The sequence below is a fragment of the Lissotriton helveticus genome, chromosome 3_1, assembly GCF_964261635.1.
Source record: "Lissotriton helveticus chromosome 3_1, aLisHel1.1, whole genome shotgun sequence".
Taxonomy (NCBI): Eukaryota; Metazoa; Chordata; class Amphibia; order Caudata; family Salamandridae; genus Lissotriton; species Lissotriton helveticus.
In genome coordinates, this window is record NC_136061.1 from 1,229,997,028 (window position 1) to 1,230,021,472 (window position 24,445).

General features: G+C 43.1%; 1 protein-coding gene across 1 annotated transcript in view; it reads right to left on the minus strand.

Moving 5' to 3' along the window:
* Positions 1 to 962: 962 nt before the first annotated feature.
* The window catches only part of LOC144824232 (uncharacterized), a 67,184-nt gene continuing 43,701 nt past the window's right edge, over positions 963 to 24,445 (minus strand). The window contains exon 2 of the mRNA XM_078683378.1: positions 963 to 1,210. Within this exon, the coding sequence (XP_078539504.1) occupies positions 963 to 1,210 (248 nt within the window). The remainder of the gene's footprint in view (positions 1,211 to 24,445) is intronic.

Below are 24,445 nucleotides of genomic sequence, written 5' to 3' on the forward strand. Positions count from 1 at the left end.
TGGGCAATACCGATTCGGTATTTACAGAATCGGTAAATACCGAATCCTGCAAGGGTGCAGGGGGTGTCACTTTGACACCCTCTAGCACCCCAAGTACAGGCTTGTGTGACATGTGGCACACATACATGCCCTAAGGGCATGTCTGTGTGTCACATGGCACAGGTGTGCATGCACAGATGTGCATGCACACCTGAATTCGGTATTTTACCACACAATAGGATTGTGTGGTAAAATACCGACTCTTAAGGGCCTGTGGCACTCTTAGGAGTGTCAGCTACATATGGATTTACCGATTCGGTAAAATTACCGATTCTTAAAATAACATGCCCCTACATTTGAAAACCCTAATACCGGTCGGAAACGGCCGAAATCGGCCGTTTCCGACCGGTATTAGGCCTCCTACATCTGGCCCTAAATCTCCTAGCATGACCTTTCTTTTATTCACTCTAATTTAATAGTCATTTAAACATCAATAACCTAAAGAAGAAAATAGGTTAAATTCAAACATTTGTATTTATTAACATAATAGTTCAGAAAAATAAGCATACATTTTTATTACCAAGATTTCAGGACACGGACATCAGCATAAGGACAGAATAGTTCCCAAAGACCACCTCTCTATTCTCTCTTGGTGTTCACCTCCCACAAGGACTATGCACCCATTCAAAAAGGTAAAGTTCAGAAAAATGTCAAAGTCCTTGCGCCATAGAAAAGATCAGCAGTCCGGTAGCATGTCGGGGTGAAAAGATAAAATCGAAAAGCAAGCCTTTTTTCATACTTCCAAACGTCCTCTTTTATACCCTTTTTCACTAACTTATCTATCAAAAAGTTGTAACTTTTGGGGTCTTTGACTGTCCTGATTGGTCAAGTCGAGGGGTGGATGAGCATAACCTCATCACCTTATTGTTCGTATTTCCGCAAAGTCATAGTTATAATTTGAAAAATAAAGTTGCTATTGTCTCTTAGCAGTTTCTTCCGCTTGTGTCCTTTAAGTGGTTAGTTTTGATGATTTTCCCAAGCCCACGATGCTGACATTCAAATTTGTTGGCACCAAGTCGGGTGTCCTGGCCACACTGTCCTTGACCCATACTGCACAGGCACAGGCTGCTCGCGCTCTTCTCGAGTTCAGTCATGCATGCGTACATCATCGCAAACTCGGAGTCACAGACAGCTTCCATTTTAATGTATGCCGCATAGGCCACAATGGGATCTATTATAGAAACAAACACAATGAAACTTTAATTTTCGAAATATAGCCCTTCTGTTTACCTCCCCCCATTCTAAGGTAACCCGATTAGTTATTACCTAGCAAAATAAGCAACACATAAGCATGGTTTACTCACCATTCTCCATCATTTATGCCACAATTAGACAGACAAAAAGCATATTCATGCAAATCTCGGGTAGATTATGACAGATGCACACTGAATAAACATGACAACTTCACTTAATTAGTAGATTATGGTTCGCAACACAAGCAAATTAGTATCCCATGTGTGTTTGTGTGTGTGCATTTTATTCTATGTTGGTTAATTTCAAAACCACACGATTAATTCATGTTACTCTTATGGAGAAGCCACTTCACGAGGGGTATAAAAAACGTTTGTTTCCAACCTCGCTTTATCACTAGCATATCCCAATAACCACTATGCTATGTTAGTTTTATTTATAATGCACACAAATCACCCCGTACGGGGTATCTGGAATACCCAGCCATCTCCAAAAGAGTGCTTAGAAACGGTGAGAGGTTGGGGTAGCTTATAGACAGCATTAATGTGATCAGCAGATGGAGGTCTTTCGCCAGCTGATATATTGTGACCTAAATATCAGACACAGGGTAAACAAAATTACAATGTCTCTGTAGTTGCTGTTGTATGCCTTTATATGGCTAATTTAATGGGCATGTATACAGAATCGCATTTGATTTAATGAATTATGGGAAAACAGTTAGGCTCAACATACTGATTTAAGCAAGGACCACCAAGGAAAATCATGGTGTACAAATCTTTCTGAAGAACCTATGAAAAGATGGTAGGAGGTTATGTATGCCATTGGTAGTGAACACTTTTTGGGGTGAGGGTTCTGGGCAGGAGTGTCAGCTCACTAAAATCAATGGGCTTTGAAAATTCCTGATGTTATCAAAGTTAATGGGCCAAAACCTTTAGTAGAAGAGTCGATAAAGGAGGTCCACATACGTCAATTATGTGAACATGGGCTATCGCTTGGGGTTTTTGTTGGTTGAATATTTTTTATTGGCCATCAAAACTAAAGTATTATGGTAAAATAAAACATTTTAAGGTACACAGCAGCCATTAGAAAGAAATGTCCCATTACAATGCCCCATAATAGCACTGAGCACTGAAGCAATACCTCCGCCAAGAATAGTGTCTGCATAGGTTTAATGATTTAATGCTGAGAGCCCAAAACGCAAGAAGAAATATGCAATAAGTAAATCGGACATGCACTTAACTATTCCATGTCTCATCTCACCATCTTTGTGCAGCCAACTTTAGAGGACATGTAAAGGCTCTAGACCAGTGTTTCCCAAACTGTTGGTCGTGACCCACTGGTGGATAGCAAGCTGATTTTTGGTGGGTCGGGAAAGTCTGACCAAGAAATAAAGATGCCTTGAAAATCACTGTTTATCTCATCAAATTTGCTGGCGCTTCAAAGACAGAGGTCAAATGTCAGGCTATGACTTCTGACAAATTGCTGATTATTCTTTTCACGTGGGATTGGTGTTTACTTTTCTTTTTTTGACTGAAAGGTGAGAGGATTTTTTAAATTGAATTATGTGACAAGTTTGCTGCAGTATAGGTAAACTGAAGGAAAGGCTCTAGTGCACACACAAAAATGCCTGCAAATTAACTGTATGCGCTCACCAGTAAGGAAAGCAAAAATCAAGAACATTTTATGTATATCTCAGTTAAAGAGCAGAGCAATGGGAAAAGGGGTTCTGAGCACGATTGCATCTATCCGGTGTATTCCCTCGTTTTTATATGGTGCCACGGATCGGAGATTCTTTTCCCTAGACCTCCCAGAACAAAAGACTTTTTTTGTCCTAACATACAACTTTTTCAAAATTGATCCAGCACACAAAATGGTATAGTAAACACCTATGTAATCACAATTTAAGTTTAAAAATCAAACAAATACGGAATCAATTCAGTAGCAGAGTCTTAAGAAGCTTTTTTCGGGAGTTCAATCTTTATTTCATTCTTCACACGTGTCGCCAACGCGTTTCGTCCTCCACGGACTTCTTCAGGGCAAATAAAGTGAACTCATCTTCATACTGCAAGAGAAATACTCTTCTATCCAGTTGAGAGGCAGTGTTATTAAAACGATTTTTTGTTCTTCTCTATGGTGATTGCCAATTCCTTCAGTATCATCAAGTGCAAAAGCTCGGGTCAGATAGCCCTATATATCATGAATTTGAAAAAGTAGATCAAGCCGGCTCGATCGCGTGGCGTCTTCTCTTATGGCGTGGAGAGGAGAACAAAAAATCTGCTACTGAATTGATTCCGTATTTGTTTGATTTTTAAACTTAAATTGTGATTACATAGGTGTTTACTATACCATTTTGTGTGCTGGATCAATTTTGAAAAATGTTTATGTATATCTGAGGTGTGCCTGAAAACGATTTTAATAGGCTCAAAACAAATAAAGACACTTTACTTGGTGATGCACAAATGATCAATATTCACATAAACCAGATTTCCACGCATTATCAGTTGTGTGATATATAGTTTTATTTGTAAAACGGGGATGTCTTTGCAAATTTAGCAGCCATTTAAATGGAAAATGTGCTGTCTGTAAGTGACAATGAGCAGCCACTTGATGGTTTAGTTACATTCAAAAATCACCTTTGGTCATTTCCATTAAAGTTAGACAGGTAGGTCTGGAGCGCAAGCCCCGGCAAGGCCAACTGTGCCTTCAATCCTTTGTTGAGAAATTGAGTACCATTAAATTAGGTTATTGTAACACCTATTATTTATAGTCTATGGAAAAGGCCTAAGAATAATATAAAGATCTATAAAAAATGGTGTTACTAATATACAAATTGTTCTAAATTTTCTAACATTAATGTTAGAAAACAAACTGAAAATGTACTTTTACATATGTGTGTATGCGTGTGCACGTATTCATGTTTGTTAGCTATAGACATAGCACTGTCCTTACACCCTATTCCAAACCTAACCAGACTGTCATTAATTTTAAGTTATACAAGAACATCACTTTATCTATAAATGCAAACATAGATCTGTGGTTAAAAAATAAGCAGTAACTTGTATAATAAAATTGTTCACTATACGCTGCAGGCGTCTGAACAATTACACTAAATATTGCAAAGATAACCAAACTAAAATACCTCATTATTTCCCATCGTCACAATGAAACCCCTCCAAATAACCGAGGGATGCTGCAGTACCTGCTGCATGCCTTGGCAGTTCGGGCTGGACTGCTCCCATGAGGCACAGGGTCAGACTGATTTGCATATGGCCATGTCTGAACTGGGGTGGCAGAGTGGGCTAAAGAACGGTGATGGATTAAACCCAGATCTGTTGACTGGGTGTGAGTGTTTGATTGGTTCAGATGCTCCGTCCATCACCACCCCCTTTTGTACCACGCATGCCTAATTCCAGCACCACTGCTGTATAACACTGTGGAATCTTAGTCCATGTTATTTGGGAGTCGTGGAAAGAGAACGCAAAAAAATCCGACTCTCATGGTGTACAGGTATAGCGAAGAAAGTAGAATATTGGAATATTGGTCATCAACTGTAAACCGTATGTAGAGGGTGGCATATGTGACAGACTGGTAGCAGGGTTTGGAACAACGGGAAAACTTTGTAACTCAGCAGCATTAATGGCTCGCAGATCCTGTACAAAAAGATTATGTCTTTCATGATGGATAGACTGGATTATAGATGCTAACAGTGGGGGCCAGAACCTTTTGCGTTAAGGGAGCAGCAATAAACAGGGTGGTATCCTAGGTCTGCTTCAGGGAGTAATGGATAATGTGGGATGCAGCAAATCGTTTTCATTTGGTTTGGGGGACAAAATACAGCCTACATCACTAGTGTGCTAAGACCACAGAGAGGCCAGAACCTGGGCCTAAGCATTCCATGATTTTAAAGCGAGTCATTTACTGAATCTTGAGAATCTATTATGTTCTCCTCCTTGTATTTGGTTTCTTCTGTAACTGGATATCATTAATCATTTGGACAAACAGGTGTGGTGGTGTGCTGAGGATATAAGTTTACACTCTATCCTTCATTTGGCTAATGTGGTATACCAGTTTCTCCTGTGTATTTTGAGACATCTAACCTGAGAGTTCTGCTGTTCTTTGGTGGTTTTCACATTCCAATCGAGGATGGCCAGTCAGTGCACTAGAGTTGGCGTATGTTTAGGATGTGTTAATCCTTTCTAAATTTTACTGTATCTTTCCATATCAAAGGTGTCTTTATCTAGAAATAACTTGTTTATGTCCCTATTACTTGACTTTACCCAATCTCTTAAGGTGGGCCTTACCTTATTTTGATTCTCCTGCTCATATTTTCCTTACTACACACTCATACACAAGGAAAACTTTTAAGTAGTTTGTGCATTTTATTGCTGCTCATCCCCATGAAGGATTGGGGGAGTAGGAGGAGAGGGTAAATGGGTTGTCTGATAGCTCTTCCCTGCCAACTACCTATGAGGATGATCCACTCACCCCTGGATATTGTACAATCACTGGACACAGCCTGCTGAGGCTTGCAGTGGCCGAGTGAGCTAAAGAATGGTGATGGATTAAACCCAGATCAATTGACTGGGGGTGAGTGTTTGATTTGCTCAAACGCTCCGTCCATCATCCCCTTTTGTATTGCTTTGTTCGCCCTAAGTGTGGCAGGGTATGCTCAGACGTGAGTCCCTTGCTCACTTGGCCACTGGATTCAAGATAGCCTGGTTGATGAGGATTATGAATCCGAAACCGGTCCCAGGATGCTTGTTTCCGGTCCAGGGAAGACATGGCTTGGCAGTTCGGGCTGGACTGTTCCCATGAGGCACAGGGTCAGACTGATTTGCATATAGCCATGTCTGAACTGGGGTGGCCGAGTGAGCTAGAGAATAATGATGGATTAAACCCAGATCAGTTGACTGGGGTGAGTGTTTGATTTGCTCAAACGCTCCGTCCATCATCCCCTTTTGTATCGCTTTGTTCGCCCTAAGTGTGGCAGGGTTTGCTCAGACGTGAGTCCCTTGCTCACTTGGCCACTGGATTCAAGATAGCCTGGCTGATGAGGATTATGAATCCGAAACCGGTCCCAGGATGCTTGTTCCGGTCCAGGGAAGACATGGCTTGGCAGTTCGGGCTGGACTGTTCCCATGAGGCACAGGGTCAGACTGATTTGCATATAGCCATGTCTGAACTGGGGTGGCCGAGTGAGCTAAAGAATGGTGATGGATTAAACCCAGATCAGTTGACTGGGGGTGAGTGTTTGATTTGCTCAAACGCTCCGTCCATCATCCCCTTTTGTATCGCTTTGTTCGCCCTAAGTGTGGCAGGGTATGCTCAGACGTGAGTCCCTTGCTCACTTGGCCACTGGATTCAAGATAGCCTGGCTGATGAGGATTATGAATCCGAAACCGGTCCCTGGATGCTTGTTTCCGGTCCAGGGAAGACATGGCTTGGCAGTTCGGGCTGGACTGTTCCCATGAGGCACAGGGTCAGACTGATTTGCATATAGCCATGTCTGAACTGGGGTGGCCGAGTGAGCTAAAGAATGGTGATGGATTAAACCCAGATCAGTTGACTGGGGGTGAGTGTTTGATTTGCTCAAACGCTCCGTCCATCATCCCCTTTTGTATCGCTTCGAGGCTTGCAGATGGTCAAGGGTGGCTGAACCAGTTTACCTCTTTCAACACATTCATCCAATAGCTCCACACTGAATTATTGCCATCCCTTTGGGCTTCCTGCTGTTATAACTTGGACTTCAGTCATATCTCTAACTCCTAGTTGTTCCAGGGAGCTCCTCATGGCTGCCCAATCATGTCATCCCATCGACAACGTTATCTGTAATCGAAGTAACAGAAATAACGTAATGAATAATCAATAAGGACAAACTCACTTTTCAAAAAACATTTTGATAGACAGTCTGAACTGGTTGGTAAGTTGAACACCAGGGGCTGTATTGCACATAATGCATGGAGGGCTCAACAGGCATGTGTACCTACTTTTCTGTGCCCACGGGCCACTATGGTATTACAGAAGGGGCCGCAAACACTTGTGTGCCACCTTCTGTAATACTGAGAGTGCTGGTGCACATATACCACCAGCACTATCTTCAGAGGGAGTTCTCTCATTTGCATAGGGATGTAGCCCCACATAAATGAGGGCATCACTTTGTCTTCACTCCTTATTATGGAAGCGGGCGCAGAGGCAAACATGCCCTTAGGCGGCAAAATCACAGTGCCTCACAGAAAGATGGTTCACTATCAGTGTGCCTCCTTAAGGTAGACCTCTGTTAGGGTAAAATGTGGTCCCATGGTCCCCCAGACATCCCCCTCATAGGTGGATGCAGTCACTCACTGCACCTGACCGCAGGGGATCTCTGACCCCTTTTCAAAGTGCAGACGGCTTGCTGCATACACAGAGTAATAAGGTGTGGCTTGAAAGCGGCCACTTCATATTTCCATAAATGCGCTGTCCATAGGGCAGCATGAGTTTGCAGTTGTCCTGGGAGCAGTTGATTCATCATGACGTGCACTGAAAGGCTACACTTTTGTTAATACTGCTACACTGGGAAGCCTGTTTTTAACTTAAATTGCCTGTTATTTGTTTTATTCTGTGTGCACTTACCCGCATTCTGCCATCACGATTCCACTCCCCGGTCAACCGCAAGACTAGCTCGTTTGAGTGGAGGGAGACAGGGATCATTTCCGGTCAGAGAGGGAGGTTAGCGATCTAGTGGCTACCCCCTCTATAAAACCGGAAGCCAGCCACGACGCGAGCAGACGCACGCTGAAAGGCTAAGCTTTTGTTAATACTGCTACATTGGGAAGCCTGTTTTTAACTTAAATTGCCTGTTATTTGTTTTATTCTCTGTGCACTTACTCGCATTCTGCCACCACGATTCCACTCCCCGGTCCACCGCGAGACTAGCTCGTTTGAGTGGAGGGAGACAGGGATCATTTCTGGTCAAAGAGGGAGGTTAGCGCTCTAGTGGCAACCCCCTCTATAAAACCGGAAGCCAGCCACGACGCTCGCAGACGCTCGCTGAAAGGCTAAACTTTTGTTAATACTGCTACATTGGGAAGCCTGTTTTTAACTTAAATTGCCTGTTATTTGTTTTATTCTGTGTGCACTTACCCGCATTCTGCCATCACGATTCCACTCCCCAGTCCACCGCGAGACTAGCTTGTTTGAGTGGAGGGCGGCAGGGATCATATCCGGTCAGAGAGGGAGGTTAGCGCTCTAGTGGCTACCCCCTCTATAAAACCGGAAGCCAGCCACGACGCGAGCAGACGCGTGCTGAAAGGCTAAGCTTTTGTTAATACTGCTACATTGGGAAGCCTGTTTTTACTTAAATTGCTTGTTATTTCTTTTATTCTGTGTGCACTTATCTGCATTCTGCCATCACGATTCCACTCCCCGGTCCACCACGAGACTAGCTCATTTGAGTGGAGGGAGGCAGGGATAATTTCCGGTCAGAGAGGGAGGTTAGCACTCTAGTGGCTACCCCCTCTATAAAACCGGATGCCAGCCAAGACGCGCAGCGGGCACGCCTGTGGCCCGCCGAAGGCATGCCAAAGGTAAGCCCGTCTACGCCCGTCCCTGCCCGGGAGTCGCCAGGAGCCAGGAACTCTGGTCTTTTTTCTTCAGACCAGGGTCCTCTTTTGAGATGGACATACTCCACTAAAGAAATGGTAGAGATAGGGTCCACCTCCTGCCCCGCTGATGGGTTGGGCTTTTGGCCCCTGTGCGAGGGTCCTTTCTCATGTCTGGTTTGTGGCTTCCAGGCCACTATTGATAATAAGATACCCACTACCCTTGGCATGACTAACATATTATCTCATACCCCCACAGCTAGTCTAAGTAATCTCCCCACCAACTCGCTGCAGGGGTGGAGAAGCTTACTGTGTAATGTGAGATCCCTCCGCAAGCACTCTGCCGAGGTATAGGATCTCCTCTCCTCAGTGCAGCCCGACCTTGGGTTTTTAACTGAAACTTGGCTGAAGCCCCATTCGGTCCCCTCTATAGCACTTGCTTTGCCAGAGGGATACAGATTCACTTGCATGGATATACAAAATAAAATAGGAGGTGGAGTTGCTATTGTGCATAGGGATAACATCAAGATTACTGCACTGGAACAACACAGTGACCCGACTATGGAAGTGCTGGTCTTCCGCACTGACGTTTCGTCCCGTATAAGTTGGAAGGGGGCCCTGGTATATCGACCTCCCGGCCCGCTAAATAGCTTCCTTCTTCATCTCATCAAGTTAATCGCTCCGCATGTAATCGAGAGCAGCAATTTTTTGCTGCTAGGCGACTTCAATATACACAGTGAGTGCAGTTCCAATGTGGAAGCAGGGACCCTTGTAATGGAGCTAGCTACTCTTGGGTTTACCAAGCTTAATGAGGGCCCCACACACACAGCGGGTCATACCCTGAATATTGTTTTCTTCAACTCCCCTAATGTCTCCTGTAAATCCCCCCAGTTCCTACCCTGATATGACCATGTGTCAATCGAATTTTGTATTCAGGCACCTAGGAAGAGAAATCATACTATCGATAACAACTATGGCCTTTTCAGACAGTGGAAGAGAGTTATTTCTGAGGGTTTGAAAGCCAGTTTTGTAGAGCCACGGATATTAGAATAAGACAACATTGAAGAGGCACTCGCCAAGTATAACTTGGCAGTTTCTAGTGCCGTGGACCAATTAGCCCCCCTGAAACCCCTCCCTAGAACGCCCAGGCTCCCCAGAATGCCTGGTATTCTCCCCTACTTCGTGCGCAGAAACAAATCTGTAGGAAGTATGAAAAACGGTGGCGCCTTACTCATGAGGAGGAGGATAAAGTCCGGTTTCATGTGGCCCTGGCTGATTACCATGGGAAAATCAGGGCAGCACATAAAGATTACATAGCCGTACAATTAGCCCAGGCCAAAAATGACCCTAAGGTGCTATATCGCATCTTAAAGTCCTTTACAGACTCTAAGGCGTGCGAGAACCCGATGGTCCCAACACAAAAACTGTGCGATTATATTGGCACCTTTTTTACACAAAAAATTGAAACCATCTATGACAAAATTGTTCAATAGGGGAAGCACTTTGCCACCACCATGATTCCCGCAAACTCTGGGCAGGTACTTACTCAATTGCTGGGAAGTTTTCCACCGGTGACACAAGTGGAGACTGAGTTATTGATCCACTTAGTAAAATCTAGATCACCTCAGGATCACATGCCGGCAAAATTGACCACTTCTCTTGCCAGCCACCTGTCCCCCTCCCTTGCACATCTCCTCAATCTCTCCCTGCGAGAAGGTTTGGTCCCTTTGGAATGGAAAGCAGCACAGGTAATGCCTATCCCAAAGAACACCAAGGCCCAGCTAATTGCGTTTTTCAATCTCCGTCCTATTTCTCTCCTCCCTTTCCTGGGCAAGCTTTTGGAGAAACATATAAATACTCATCTCTCCAACCATGTCGAACGGACGGGCAGCCTTGATTCATCCCAATCAGGCTTTCACCCTAAACACAGCACATAATCAGCCCTACTAGAGGTAACCAACAACATCAGGATGACCCTAGATAGAGGCCACTCCACGATTCTGGTGCTGTTAGATCTGTCCACCGCGTTCGACATGGTTTCCCATAGGATCTTGCTAAGGAGATTGGAGGAGGTTGGACTTAGAGATTTGGCCCTTCAGTGGTTGACGAGTTTTATTTCCTCTCGCTCCCAGGCGGTTAACCTTGGTTCATATCGATCAGTCGCAACAGATCTGTCCAAGGGAGTCCCACAGGGCTCCTGTTTGAGTCCGACTTTGTTTAACATCTAAGTGGCTCCCTTGGCCAATCTGTTGAGGAACAGTGGGTTCATCCCTGTTTCTTATGCGGACGATACCCAACTGCTTTTTCCATTTGCAAAGTTTACTCCATCAGTGCAGGCCACCTTCTCCCTGGGAATGAGAAACATCTCTCAGTGGATGAGGAGTAACTTTTTTCAGTGCAATGCGGGGAAGACGGATATAATGCTTTTCAGGGAAGCTCAACTACTGTGGACCCCGACTGGTGGTCCTCAGATCTAGGTACTCCCCCTGCCCCAATAACCTGTGTGAAAAACGTAGGTGTTCGCCTTGAAGAGACCCTCACTATGAAAGAGCATGCTGCTGAGACATCCGGCTCATGTTTTCATGTGTTGGGTCTATTGCGTCGTATCCTTCCTCTGCTCCCGGATTCATCTAGGAAGACGCTAACCCAGGCGCTTATATTATGCCGCCTGGATTATTACAATAGCCTTCTGCTGTCTGCCAATGACGCCGCCCTTGCCAGACTACAGGTTGTCCAGAACATGGCGGCACGTCTGATTCTGAATGCACCACCAAGGACAGCCTCTCAGCCCCTGCTTTGCCAGCTCCACTGGCTCCCAACAGGGAAGCGTGTACAGTTCAAGGTTTACTTGTCCAACTCCAGCCCTAGCTACCTGGCATATACATTTATCCCCTACACTCCTCGTGGTTTCTCCGCTCACAATCCAAATACCTCCTCACAGTGCCTAGCATCAAACGAGCCAGACAAGGTGGGAAGGCCCTATCTTATCTGGGCCCCTGCCACTGGAACGAGCTCTAAGACAATTCACGGAACATCTCCTCTTCAGAAAACAGCTTAAGACCTTTCTGTTTACCTCGGATCCCTAGCTGTTAGGTTTCCCTCAAGTGGCCTGTCTAGAGCGCAGAGATACCCCTTCGGGGTTCGATTCTGGCTCTTTATAAATAAATAAAAAATAAATAAATAACAGGGCGCACTGACCAGGTCTACACCAGGCACACCTTTTGAAACATGTGCTGTGATGCAAACAGGAACAAGGCGCCATAATACAGGCCCAGGCTGACCTCCTCCCAATATCTCCACAGAAAATCTACCGTCTTAGCTCAGTACTGGGAGTTGTTAATTGGAGGGCTGGTCGAGTTCCAGTCACTGCACCTGCCCACATGCAGGTGATTCCTGGCTGACATTTTCATGGAAAAAAACTTGGGGCCTTATTCACAAAGGTGAACTTACACTTTTGGTGTAAGGTTACTATTTTGTGCTATTCACAAACTCTGAGTGTAGTTTACATGTAGTATCTTTACGACTGCAGACTGTCCTATCTTTTTATGTGTGGAGTTCTCCGCAGTTGAAAAGATATTGCTTGTAAAACTACACCTGTAATTTCTGAATAGCAAAAAAAATAGTAAACTTGTGCCAAAAGTATACGTTTACTTTTGTAAATAAGGCACATGTTCTCACACTTGAGTCAAGTCTGAAAGTGTTTATCAATAAAAGTTAATTGTTTGTGAATCACAAAGATTGCAACCAACCAGATCCTCCATTCATCCGTAATGTACCAGGGCTCTGAAATATTAGTCAGAGTCCCAATACATAAGCTATTACACACCCAATTGTTTCGTGACAACATTCCCACCAAGTGAGCAAGCAGGAGTCTAGCTGAGCTCCTGAGAATTAGCAGATGTCCTTCGCCAGGAAAAAAATGTCAACAGTTTCACTGAGCAAGCAAGTTTGAGTTTGGCATCTTGTGTACCAGGACATGAAGATGGGATCATCTGGTATTTTGCATGTTCTCCACTGGGCTGTAGTACACCGCCTGGGTGGAAAACATGCCCAGGCTCCCACTCCGACTCTGAGCGCCGACCCATGGCGCTCAGACCTATCAGAACGCTGCTAGCAGCAGCATTGTGATTGTGTTAGGGGAGCCTGTGTGCTTCCTGCTTCCAGGACTCAGCAGGAAGAGAAGCAATGATGGAGGAGAGATGGCCATGAAGACATAACTGCTTTAAAAAATATATATATTTTGTTCCCCCCCACCACCGTTCCCTGCCAGCTGTCTCTGGCATATCACTATATTCAAAAGGACTTGAGCCTAGCCTTTGTGACATATGGTTCTGTATATTTTGCAAACGTTTTTACTGCCCTGTTTGGAATCATGATGAAAGATGACCAACAATAAGGTTTATGCACCAACTAATTTATCCAGTGTTGCTCAGGTGAAGTCAATTTGACAATTTTGGGGGAATTTTGAAATGGCTGTTAAGTGATAGTTGCTTATTAAGCACATGTTGCCAAGTGATGTTTTATTAGCTAGATTGGCTATATTCAAGACTGTGATGATGCATGTTTCTATGCTGACTTTATACTTGTTTCTGGCCATGTACAGCTCTCCGCTGTCTTTTGATCGGGTGTGGGCTATAGCAGTATCATACAGTGGCTTAACACAGGCCCCCGCAACCCCTGTGGAGCGGGGGGCCCCAAGATCCAGGGGGCTCCCTCAGCACAGTACTCTGCCCGGAGATCTCCTTAATGAGTTACGTTTTGTTACGTCAGTCGTATCATATAGATACATACATGTGTTTTGTTGACCAATAATAAACTATTGCTACATAGAGGTAGACCCAGGCAAAAATGTTATACTTCAGTGAAATCTCCGTAATTTCTATCATTTCACTTTAGCTAAAACTCAAAACATTAGGCCATTAAGCCATATTCTGTAATTTCAAGTCCATTCTGGTCACAATTATACTTTAGGAGCACAGGAAGAACACAAGCGAACATAAGGCGAGCGACGGTTGTTCACAGCAAAAAAAAAAAATTGCACTATTTTTTGCGCAAAAATAGTCCTTGCGCCCCTCTTGGACGCGAAGACGCATTTTGCTCTAAAATATAGATCGATTTGCATTTTTCGAAATGTGGGGAAATGTCACGTAACAATGCAAAAGAAAATTAGGCAAATTTCTCACACCCATACATACAAGTCGAAGACACCAGCACAATCAGTAACCCAAATGTCCTCCTTGACAAGGAAGCAGTCATGGACGCAGAGATGCCAGGATAAACAAATGGCCTACATTATTACAATGCAGACCTTGCTGTCGGGGCCTGATCATAGATTGTGTCATGTGGGCTGTTTGTTAGATAAATGTGCACAGAAGCTTATGAATGCCCAGTCTCATATTAAAAGACATGGAGAAAGCATGAAGAAAATGATTTCCATATTATATGAAATGCTTGGTTGAAAATGTAATAAATGATTTCATAAATATATGAGTCTAGTGGGACCTTTTGCTGCCCACGAGTCTCGCGGGGCTTTATCGGAGCCACCAGAAACGTGTGAAGCCATTTATCATATTTCATTTTGGCCATGTCACATCTGATTTCTACACCTCTCTGTCAATATGTCCCCTGTATACAACTCCATTAAGGAGGAAAACTATGGCATTAACCCTCATTTCATGGTTCGCTTCAGCTGTTGTCATTCATTTTAATTTAATTTTTTGAATTTGAGTGCAGGAAGATTATGAGAAGTTGTTATTCAGAGTGGATTTGGCCAGGTTGGAGGCAAAAACATAAACATTCACACTTCTGAAGAAGGTAGACTGCACTGAGCTTCGAAGTCTGGGTGCAAATTAATTATATAATGTCTACATCACAATGTTGCCATTCACAGTGTTTTTACCAAGTTTATCAAGAGACATATTAGACAAAGGCATTTCACACAACCAATACAGACAGCACATAACTGATGATATTGTATTGTGTTTTATTGTAATTGCATTTATATAGCGCTTACTACCACTCACGAGGGGTAAAAGCACTTTTCGGCAAGTAGCACGCTACTCCGGAACCCAAAAAGAATTAGGGGTGAATTAGTATAGGGAGATATGAAATTAATTTGAGCGGTGGGCATGGGAGTTTGTTATTTGGATAGAAGAGAGCAGGGTTTGCATTTATATAGCGCTTTCTACCCCTGATGAGCTGTCAAAGGGCTTTTTGGCAGGTAGCATGCTTCTCCGGAACCCAAACAGGGTTAGTGGGGAATTAGTATAGGGAAATATGAAATTAATTTGAGCTGTGGAAATATGAGTCTTTTGGTTGGATTGAAAAGGATAGTTAAGGGATAGAAGAGGGAAGGTTCTAGAACGTGTTTTCTTTCGGAGCTTGTAGCAGTAGGAGGTGGTTTGGGATGAGTAAAGGAGAGGTGGAGGGGTAAGAATCAGAGGGAAGGGTTTAGAAAGCCTCGTTTGGGAAATCTGAGTAGTAAAGAGGTTTGAGATGATGCAAGGCAGGGTAGAAGAGAGAAGAGTCTAGAAAGGGTTATTTTGGGGGTCATAGTAGAAGTATGAGGTTTGGGATGAACCAGAGAGTGGAGGTACAGGATATATTGAGAGAGGTATAGGATGAGATATAGGGTAGTGCTTTGGAGATGCTGAATTAGAAGTAAAGTAATAAATATAAAGATGCATAAGTACATGGAAAGTATATATGTATGAGGAAGGTAATATATGTAAATTGCATTTAATAAACTCATACTTTCAAGTGTTGCTTTACTTTAAGCTAATATTTTTTTTATCATTTATGTATTTTTTTGTGATTTAATAGTGAAGCACTTGTTGATAAAATAGTTATGATAAAAGTGTACTTATTTATGCACTGGCCTATATACATGTTACACATAGAATAATATAACCATAAGTAATATGTACATTTGTTAATCAGAACTAACTATTTACTATATATTTACAAACAAAATTTGTATGCACATTTATATAAAGGAATACACATATCTAGGCACACATATATTCCAAATAAATGCTATATACAGAACCCATTTATCAAGAGAAAGTAACCGCTGCATACCTGATGCCTAAACCCCTTCGTGAAATAACGGGTGACATCCCTAACCCTTCCTTGAATCAGAACACACCACCCACTAGTGATGGCATCCCTAAACCACACAACATGTGTAAGAGGCAGAGTGAAATAGGGAAGATGCCATCATCAAACGCCCCTCCCCTGGGCCAAGGGAACCCTTTGATTCAGGTAATGAAAGCCTTTTGCACAGCATTCTACTTCACACCTGGGTACACCAATACAAAACCCGTGCTGTAACACACTTCTACATCAACAATGATATCAAATTATGCTTGGCTGCCTATTGTCCTTCTCTCCTACACCGCTGATTACTCACCCTCATGCAACAGCACTCAACAACACACACATGTGTAAAGAAACCCTAGGTCTGCAATGATAACAATACAGACAATTTTTATATCATGCACCATCGCACCTCTTATAACCCTTACTTTGGTTCTTATCACAGAACTGCACTTTAGATCCTCACCACCATTTCAGCCCCACCTACACATGGTCATACTCAGAGAGAGCACATTAGACAAACCATTTTCACTACCAATTGCACAACACAGCTCCACTGTCATACAACTGCCAAAGAGCGACCAAATCAGCAGCACAGTCACAAACCACACCAACATAAATAAACACACAGATAAATTTAGAGTAAACAGCAGGCATACGGATTTATACATAATGGTATCATGTGGCACTGTTCTGGATTGTATGCATACATACGTTACGTTAAAACGTTACGTTACGTTAAAATTATTTATACCGCGCGCTATCACCAGTGGTTTCTTAAAACTATTATGCACTAACCAAGCAATGGACATGCACCACAGCGCTCTGATACCCGATACCTTTTTGCGCTATATAAAACTCTGTTAAAAAATGTTTTTTATCCACACAGAAAACAAAAAACATGTTAGCCACATACTTATACACATAAAAACACACTACTCTTTACTAGATTGACCTAGATGCACACCTCCCTTTGTGGTGATGAAGAGTAATAGTGTGAACCCTAACTGTGCATTCTATTGTCGTGTAGCATTTATATAGTGATTTATATCCCTTTATCAGACCCTCTAGGATTTTGCGATTTGCAAAGAAATTGCGAAATAAGCAGTTTTTTTAAATTATTTTTTTTTTATCCTCATTTGCCTTATTGCCGCCCATATCTCTAACGAAACCACCCTGGGCTTTCAGCCTCATTTACTGGATACAGGGGGGGTGGGGAGGGGGGTAGATCAAAGCTATTCAGAACAGAGGCTCCCCCTAAGGAAACACCCTCGAGAGAAAAAACTGGAGAGCCTCCTTCTGCAGCCACACAATCAAACCTTTTCCCCTTGACTTCCTGTATAAACGAAGAAGACTTTCACCAGTCGAGGTAGGCAAAGGCTTAATCATTGGACCTTTAACTCATAGAAGCCCAAACACCCATACCTTCACCCATATCATGCCCAAAAAAAATCCAAAATGTATATCTTTTCCTAATCTGATCCGAAATATCCAACTTTGCAATAAATCTCATAGATTGTAACCTGCCAAGCTCTGTTGGAGGGATCGGAGAGAACCATTGTTTACATATCTCTCTTTGTGCCAAAAGTACAGCATAAAAAATCAGCTTTGCTTTGTCATTTGTGCCCTTACCTTGCAGATCCGATCTTCCAAATATGACCAGCTCAGGGCTTACCTTGACCTGCAACCCTAGAACACTCGACAAGCAGCTACTCATGGTCTCCCAAAAAGCCTGAATCTTCGGGCATTGCAGAAACATATGCAGATCATCTTCATTTGGGCTTCTGCACATAGGACACACCACCACTCCACCTGAGCCGAATTTGGAGAGTCTTCGTGGAGTCCAGTAAGCCCTATGCACCGTAAAGAAATGATTCCTCCTTAAATATTCGGGTTTTACTGTTTTATAAAGCATAGACATTGTTACTTGCTATAGGTCTTCTGTCGTGATCTCCGGCAAGCAGTCTCCCCACAGGCTCTCCGGTAATGTGAAGAGACCATCCTCCATCTCTAGCATCAGCCAATACCATAATGTTGTTACTTTTTTGAAAACACAGTTAGAGAAAAGCTTCTCCTCTAATTCATTATAAGTTCCTATTTGTTCGCCCGATGCCACGTACCAACTTTGAATCTGGAGAAATTTGAATCTAGAAAAACTGGCTCCCCACTCCTCCTCACACTGGCCCCACAAAATTAACTTCCCATCTGGGAATAGCTGCTTCCAACTCAAAAGACCCATCTCCTTTACCGGTTGAGCCAGCAAATTCCTAGTCCAGGGTGGGGACCCTGGTGTGTCCCAAATCGAAGCAATCTTACTGTAATATGGAATTTTTAAAGCCCTTCTAATTCTGTACCACGTTTCTGCCATGTCTCTTAAAACCTTCAACCTAACCTTCTTAAAATATTTCGGATCAGCAAATTTATACATAAATCCATTCTCAACGTAGTTCTGCTTCTTCAGCATCCCTCTAAACATTTTGTCAATTTCTGTATCAGTAGAGATACCCAGTAACATCCTGTCATTTTTCAGCAAAAATGACCGCAAATAAAATTGCAGATCTGGGAACGCTAGTCCACCCTCACTAACCTCCTCCTAAGCTTCTTCCAAGAGAGGCGCGGTCCTTTTGATGCCCAGAGAAATGTGCTAATTTCACCCTGCAATCTTATGAACCATTCCTTTTTTAAAGTCAAGGGAACTGTTTTGAATAAGAATATTAGCTTTGCCAAGATCATCATTTTCACCAAATTTGCACAACCAAATAGTGTGAGTGGTAAATGCGACCATCCCTGTAGACTAGCACTGATCTCCCTTTTAAGCCTATCAAAGTTAGTCTTGGTAAGATCCGCTATATTATGGGTTATCCTCAATATTCATATTCCAAGCCATAAGTTCTGTTTTCTGCTTATTAATAACATATCCTGAAATACTCCCAAACTCACTGGTTATATCTAGGAGATAGCTCAAGGTTTGTTGTAGTTTAGGTCTATAGATTAAAATATCATCTGCATACAATCCAATCTTCTTGGATCAACCTTCAAACTCTCAAGGCACAATAGTCTCAGAATTCCTTATCTTCCTGGCCAATGGCTCAATATATAAGTCAAACAGAAGTGGAGACAGCGGGCACCCTTGCCTGGTGACGCGCCTGATCTGGACTGGCTGAGTCAACACCCCATTCACCAATACTATAGCTGTGGGGGCCAGATAAATAGCTGTCAGCGTTTTACACACATTTACACCCAAATTAAGGTATTTAACTAATGTCTGCAGATATACCCAGTTGACCCGATCAGCAGTTTTGTAAGAATGCTGCGATTTTTACAAAACTGCCCGTGAAATTTGGAAAATGTGGTGAAACGTTTGCCCTGACAGAATTAATGAGTGTTAAAATGTAGTGAAATAATACGGTCACTGACACAGAATGTGCTGGATTTTGCCTCATAAGTTGCCTTTGATTTTTGCATAATTTAGTCAACACTGCCATGTAATTTCGGTCTGAGTTGCAACATAATTCCATTGGCCCATCATCCCACGAGAGCAATGCGTACATGCTGGTCTAGTTAGGACCAATCAGACCCTAGAGAAGAAATAGTACTAGACAAAAGTTCCGCGACCACTAGTGGAAACTGTAGTATGTCATAATATCAAGCGCAATATTACTATGCTACAAAAGTATCGTAGCTGGAATACCTGTAGCCAGGGTTTAGTTACAAACAACGGAAAGAGTATCATGCTGTTCTGAGTGTGCTTTTCTTTGATGGTACAAATCATATAAATTAAAAATTAAATAACTCAAAAATGAACAAGCAGCGGCCAAAATATATTTAGAAAAAGGCAAGCTAGAAGAATGTAAGTGGCAACAACAGATGGTTTCTGGAACTAGAGAGCAATGGAGAGTGCAAAATGCTCGTTAATATGCATGGAATACTTTGTGACTTGTTGGTAAATGTTGGGACTCACTTCCAGATTACTAAATAGACAAAGTAGGCACCGGCCTATGGGCCCCACTCCTTTTAGGGGGCAGTGACAATGGATCAAACTTAAAGTACACCAACCAGAGGCATGAGATTGACATAACAGTTTATCTCTTGAAAGCTCATCTTCTGGCCGGAGTCAGTTTGTAAAAACAAATCTGGTGCATTGGGAATTCGGATATAATTTGCGAGGGGGGGGTGAAATTTCGACTGCCTAGGGACCTCCACGGGGTTTAATCCGGCACTGTTGGGATCTAAGAGTTAAAACATTTTGCTCAATAAATTCAAGGCGTGTTGCCGATTTGGAACCGGAGTAGGCAGATTTACTCTTTGTTCCTGGCACCCTAGGCAGACCCTCCATGATTTCGTGATTTGCAAAAAAATCACTAAATCGGCAGTTTTGTAAAAATACTGCGATTTGTACAAAACTGCAGGTGAAATTTTGAAAATGTGAAGATGCGAGCTCAAATGGGCTCGGGCTTTGCCAGGGCACAGTGCTCGTGCGTCCCATGCTGCGGGACAGCAGCACGCCTTTTGTATCACTTAGTAATCGGGCTCAGGAGTTCTCCATCCGTGGGATTACGGGACATGCAGTCCCCAACAATGGTGGTGGAAACCCGCTGTGGCTCTCCCCCAGGAATGTCAATGCGGGCCTAGACTTTAAACAGCAGCCACAAGCAAAACAGGATTCAACTCTTGGAGCGTCCTGATTTAGACAAAAGAGCAGGGGTCATGGTAAGATGTACAGCCTTCAATGATATAAAATTGAATACCTCAAGTTTTCTGAAAACAAGAAAAAGTGAACCCCTGGATAAAATGAAGCCAATCAGGATTTACTTAATCCTGCTACATTCCTGGTAGCGAAGTTGAGAATAATAGTAGATGGTCTCGCCCTGGGCTCCACCCCTCGAGCTGGCAATGGGTTACATTCCTTAACAGTAGCGGCATCATTATTATTGACTGAATCAACAGGAAATGGTTGAGGGTTATTCAGCTCACCAGCAAAAATAGCTACATAGCTACTTCTTTCACAAGAAATGATTGACAACCTGTCAACCTCAAGGTATTGCATCAATCTAGATAGCCAGATAGCACCAGCAGAGCATACCTGTTGGTAGTAGGTATGTTGTAATGGTAGTAAGCTGCAGGTGTAATAGCCCTGATTACTCTTGGCACCTGACAGAGCGAACAGTCAGTTTACTTGTAAAAATAGCCCAAAAGGTAGCATCTTTATCTTACTGAGATAAAAAGTGGAGAAATTAATCCTCCTTAAGCGGTTATCAACAACACATGCCCTTTTAAAATTAATCTCTATGCAGTCTCCAAAATCTTGCTTTCGCCCGTTGCCCACCCAAGGAACCCTTCTAGCCATAATGATTTCATTATGCCATAATCTCCTGCTGAACCAATGAACGACTTTATTAATAAATTGTTGACATTCTTCACTCTGCGCAGGTCGAGGAGGAGCTTCTTTTAAAACAACAACAAAAGGAGTTGCTAGAGTTGTCAGTTGAAGAGGCATTTTGGGCTGCTCCAGAGTCAGAAAGACAGTACATGAAGACTAGCAAAATTAGCTTGAGGGACAAATCTTACAGTATTAGTTTCCTTGGAAATACAGCTATCTGAATAAAGGTGGGCAAGTTGAAATGGCACACTTAATTGCTTTTAGTCTACCGTGAATGATTCAAATAGTCTCTTGAGTGCTAAGTATGTACAGAGTTTATGATGTTGAAACTGACCCAACCTCCAAATTCACTACAGCAGTAGTGGCATACACTGGACTGCCAACTGGATTGGGCAGCACTTTATCCTTATGGTGCACAGAACGTAAAGTGTCCTTTTTGACTTTTTTCTGGGTGTAAGCTGAGAAACTCGTCAAAGGCTTCGTAGTATTAACAGGATCCGAATCAATAGTTACAAGTTCATGTGAAATACAAGGATTAATTCTCCTCCATCAGGAGAACCCAGAAGTCTTTAATCAACTCAGGCTACTTCATTTAGTACTAGGGTCAGCGACCTCTGATGCTGGTAGAGCTTGTTTATCTTCCAGCAAAACCCATTTGGTGACAGCTAGGCTTTCCTCAACATTACTGATCTCATGGTTGATGATATCACTAGTTAAAGAATTTGCAAAAGAGGGTGCCTGAGGAAGAGGTGTCCTGCCTCTCCGATTCGGAGGCAGCGGTGCCCCGACAGGGATGCATACATGGGCAGGAAGAAATACAGGACCCTCCCACGAGGTTAGGGCTAGAGCTGTGCTTCGTAGAGTGGCAGACACTTTAAACAGGCCTATTTCAAGTGGAATACTCTGCTAAAAGAGTGCCCAGTGACTTCAGGCTGAAAATGAATGATTATGAGTAAAATAAAGTGACACACAAATGCCGCTAAATTTCCATATTTGTGCAGCTAAATTTCCATATTTGTGCCGCAAAATTTGTTAATCCATGCCGCAATATCCTGGGGGGGTCTGCTTTATGCGGTGCCGCAGCACAATATCGGGCAGTTAGCATGCTGCACCATGTGGAAGTGTGTTGTTGGCAGTGCATTGCACTTGCAGAGAGGATATGAGGAAAGTGTCTTGTTTTTGTGCATGAGCGACCAGAGAAGGGCTCTTTTCTTGGCTTAGGGCATATTACCAGGTTTTTTGATGCAAGAAAAGGCGTGAGCGACAGGTGCGCTAAGGGAGGAGGAAAGGTGAAAGAGACAAGTGAAAGAAACATGAATCAACCTGGACAGTCTGCAGTATAGCTTGTCCACTTTCCAGGTGGATAGGCTAAAACATAGGGCCTTCTACACAGCACTAATGTAACCAGAGGTGCCGCAAGATGCTGTGTGCATGTACTCGAAAGAAGGGGATAATAATAGAGGTCGGGGTAATCCATACGACAATATGTGTAAGGCAGAGATGCTGTCAAATGAGTAAAAAGATGCCAAAAGGGCAGGAAGGGAAATTCCGTATCCAAGCAACCTTTGAAAGGCGGGGACACTGCCTACTGCTGTGTATATACACCCCATGAATGATGAAAGAAGCAGATAGGCAATCAACGCTGGCAACAGGAGCAGAAACTATGCAATTCTTGGAGGGGCCAGATTTCACCTACTCCTACTAGGCCGAAGGATAGCAACATTTCAAGCAAAGATTTGTCCCCCAATCTTCTCTGATTCTCCTGAAGGCTCCCACCAGCAGATGTGCCTTAGACGAGCGCGCCCCAAACAAGTATTGGTAAGTGCTCGGTAGGTTGCTGCCTGTCAGCAAAGGAATGGATAGGCCTGTTCCATATTACTCTTCTCTCCTCACCACTGTGTGGCATCCCCAAAACACTTCTATGATCCCAGTAACCCTTGTTATTTCTAGTTTACGTAAACATGCATCCTCTTGGCCTTCTAGAATTTCCTCCCTGACAAATTCTACTTTCATTATTAGATGGGATTGATATGTCAGGGTAAACATTAAACAGTGTGTTGAAAGGAGTCTTACCCTACTCCATTGTTTCAGCTAGAACAGCAGCATGCATAGATCTGGTACTTCTCCTTTTGTTCACTCTTAGCCCAGGTCTTCTCTGACATGTGAGCCTTACAAAATACAGCTTTCATATCTGCCTCCACAAGAGCATTTCCATTCCAATCTCCTCTGCCCAGTCCCTTCCATTCTCCATCCACCCCAATATCAACTATGATCTAATCTTTAGCAAGAGGTATATTATCCCAAAACAATAGTACCAAAACCTTGCCATCTCCTGTTCTAGAAATCTCCAAATGCAGCCTCTTCCAATGTCGGTTCTAGCCAGCAAAGTGTGTATATTGAGTCTCCTGGACACTGCAGCTTATGTCTGCCCTTGGGGAGGCAAGCTTCTTTCCTCACTTGTAGCATTGTATTTTATTATAGCATTTATATACAGTTAAGTACAGTACTGAATGGTGTAGCATGCTATGCTGTACTGTAGAGTGTGGTTGCCATAGTGTGGATCACTCAGGTCAAAGAGGTCTTTAGGTAGAGTGCAAACACAGAAAAGCTATCACTCAAATCACACAGATTGAACACCAGAAACACAAAAAAAACAAATTAATGGCTAACAGCAAAGACAACCATAAACCAATATTACGGAATATTTACTGTATGAACTGCATCATGCAAAATTCTCTTGAGCACAGAGCACAGAGAGAGAACAAACAGTCACAATGCAAGCTTCCTACACTTACAACAGGTAACGCACGGACAGGAGGTATGCACATTTCCTACACACAGTGCTGGAGCGATAGCAGTAGGATACGATCAGGAAAGCGCAAAATAGGTAAAAAGACAGCAGCAATGTTAGGATCCCTCACAGAGAACAGGAACACAATGGACAGCTGCACTGCAAAGGATACATTTATAGTTAGGATTGTGTTCCATAGGAAAAACATTTTTGATGTGTTTGAACCCTTCGTGCTTTTGATAAATGTTCACAAAACTCTCCAAAAATAAAGTTCCGAGCAGCTCACCTCCAGCCTGAAAAGTTTTTGGGTGATCCGTCAAGTGGGAGCTGAGAAAAAGTGGAAGGCCCTAAACGTGTTTACCCTGT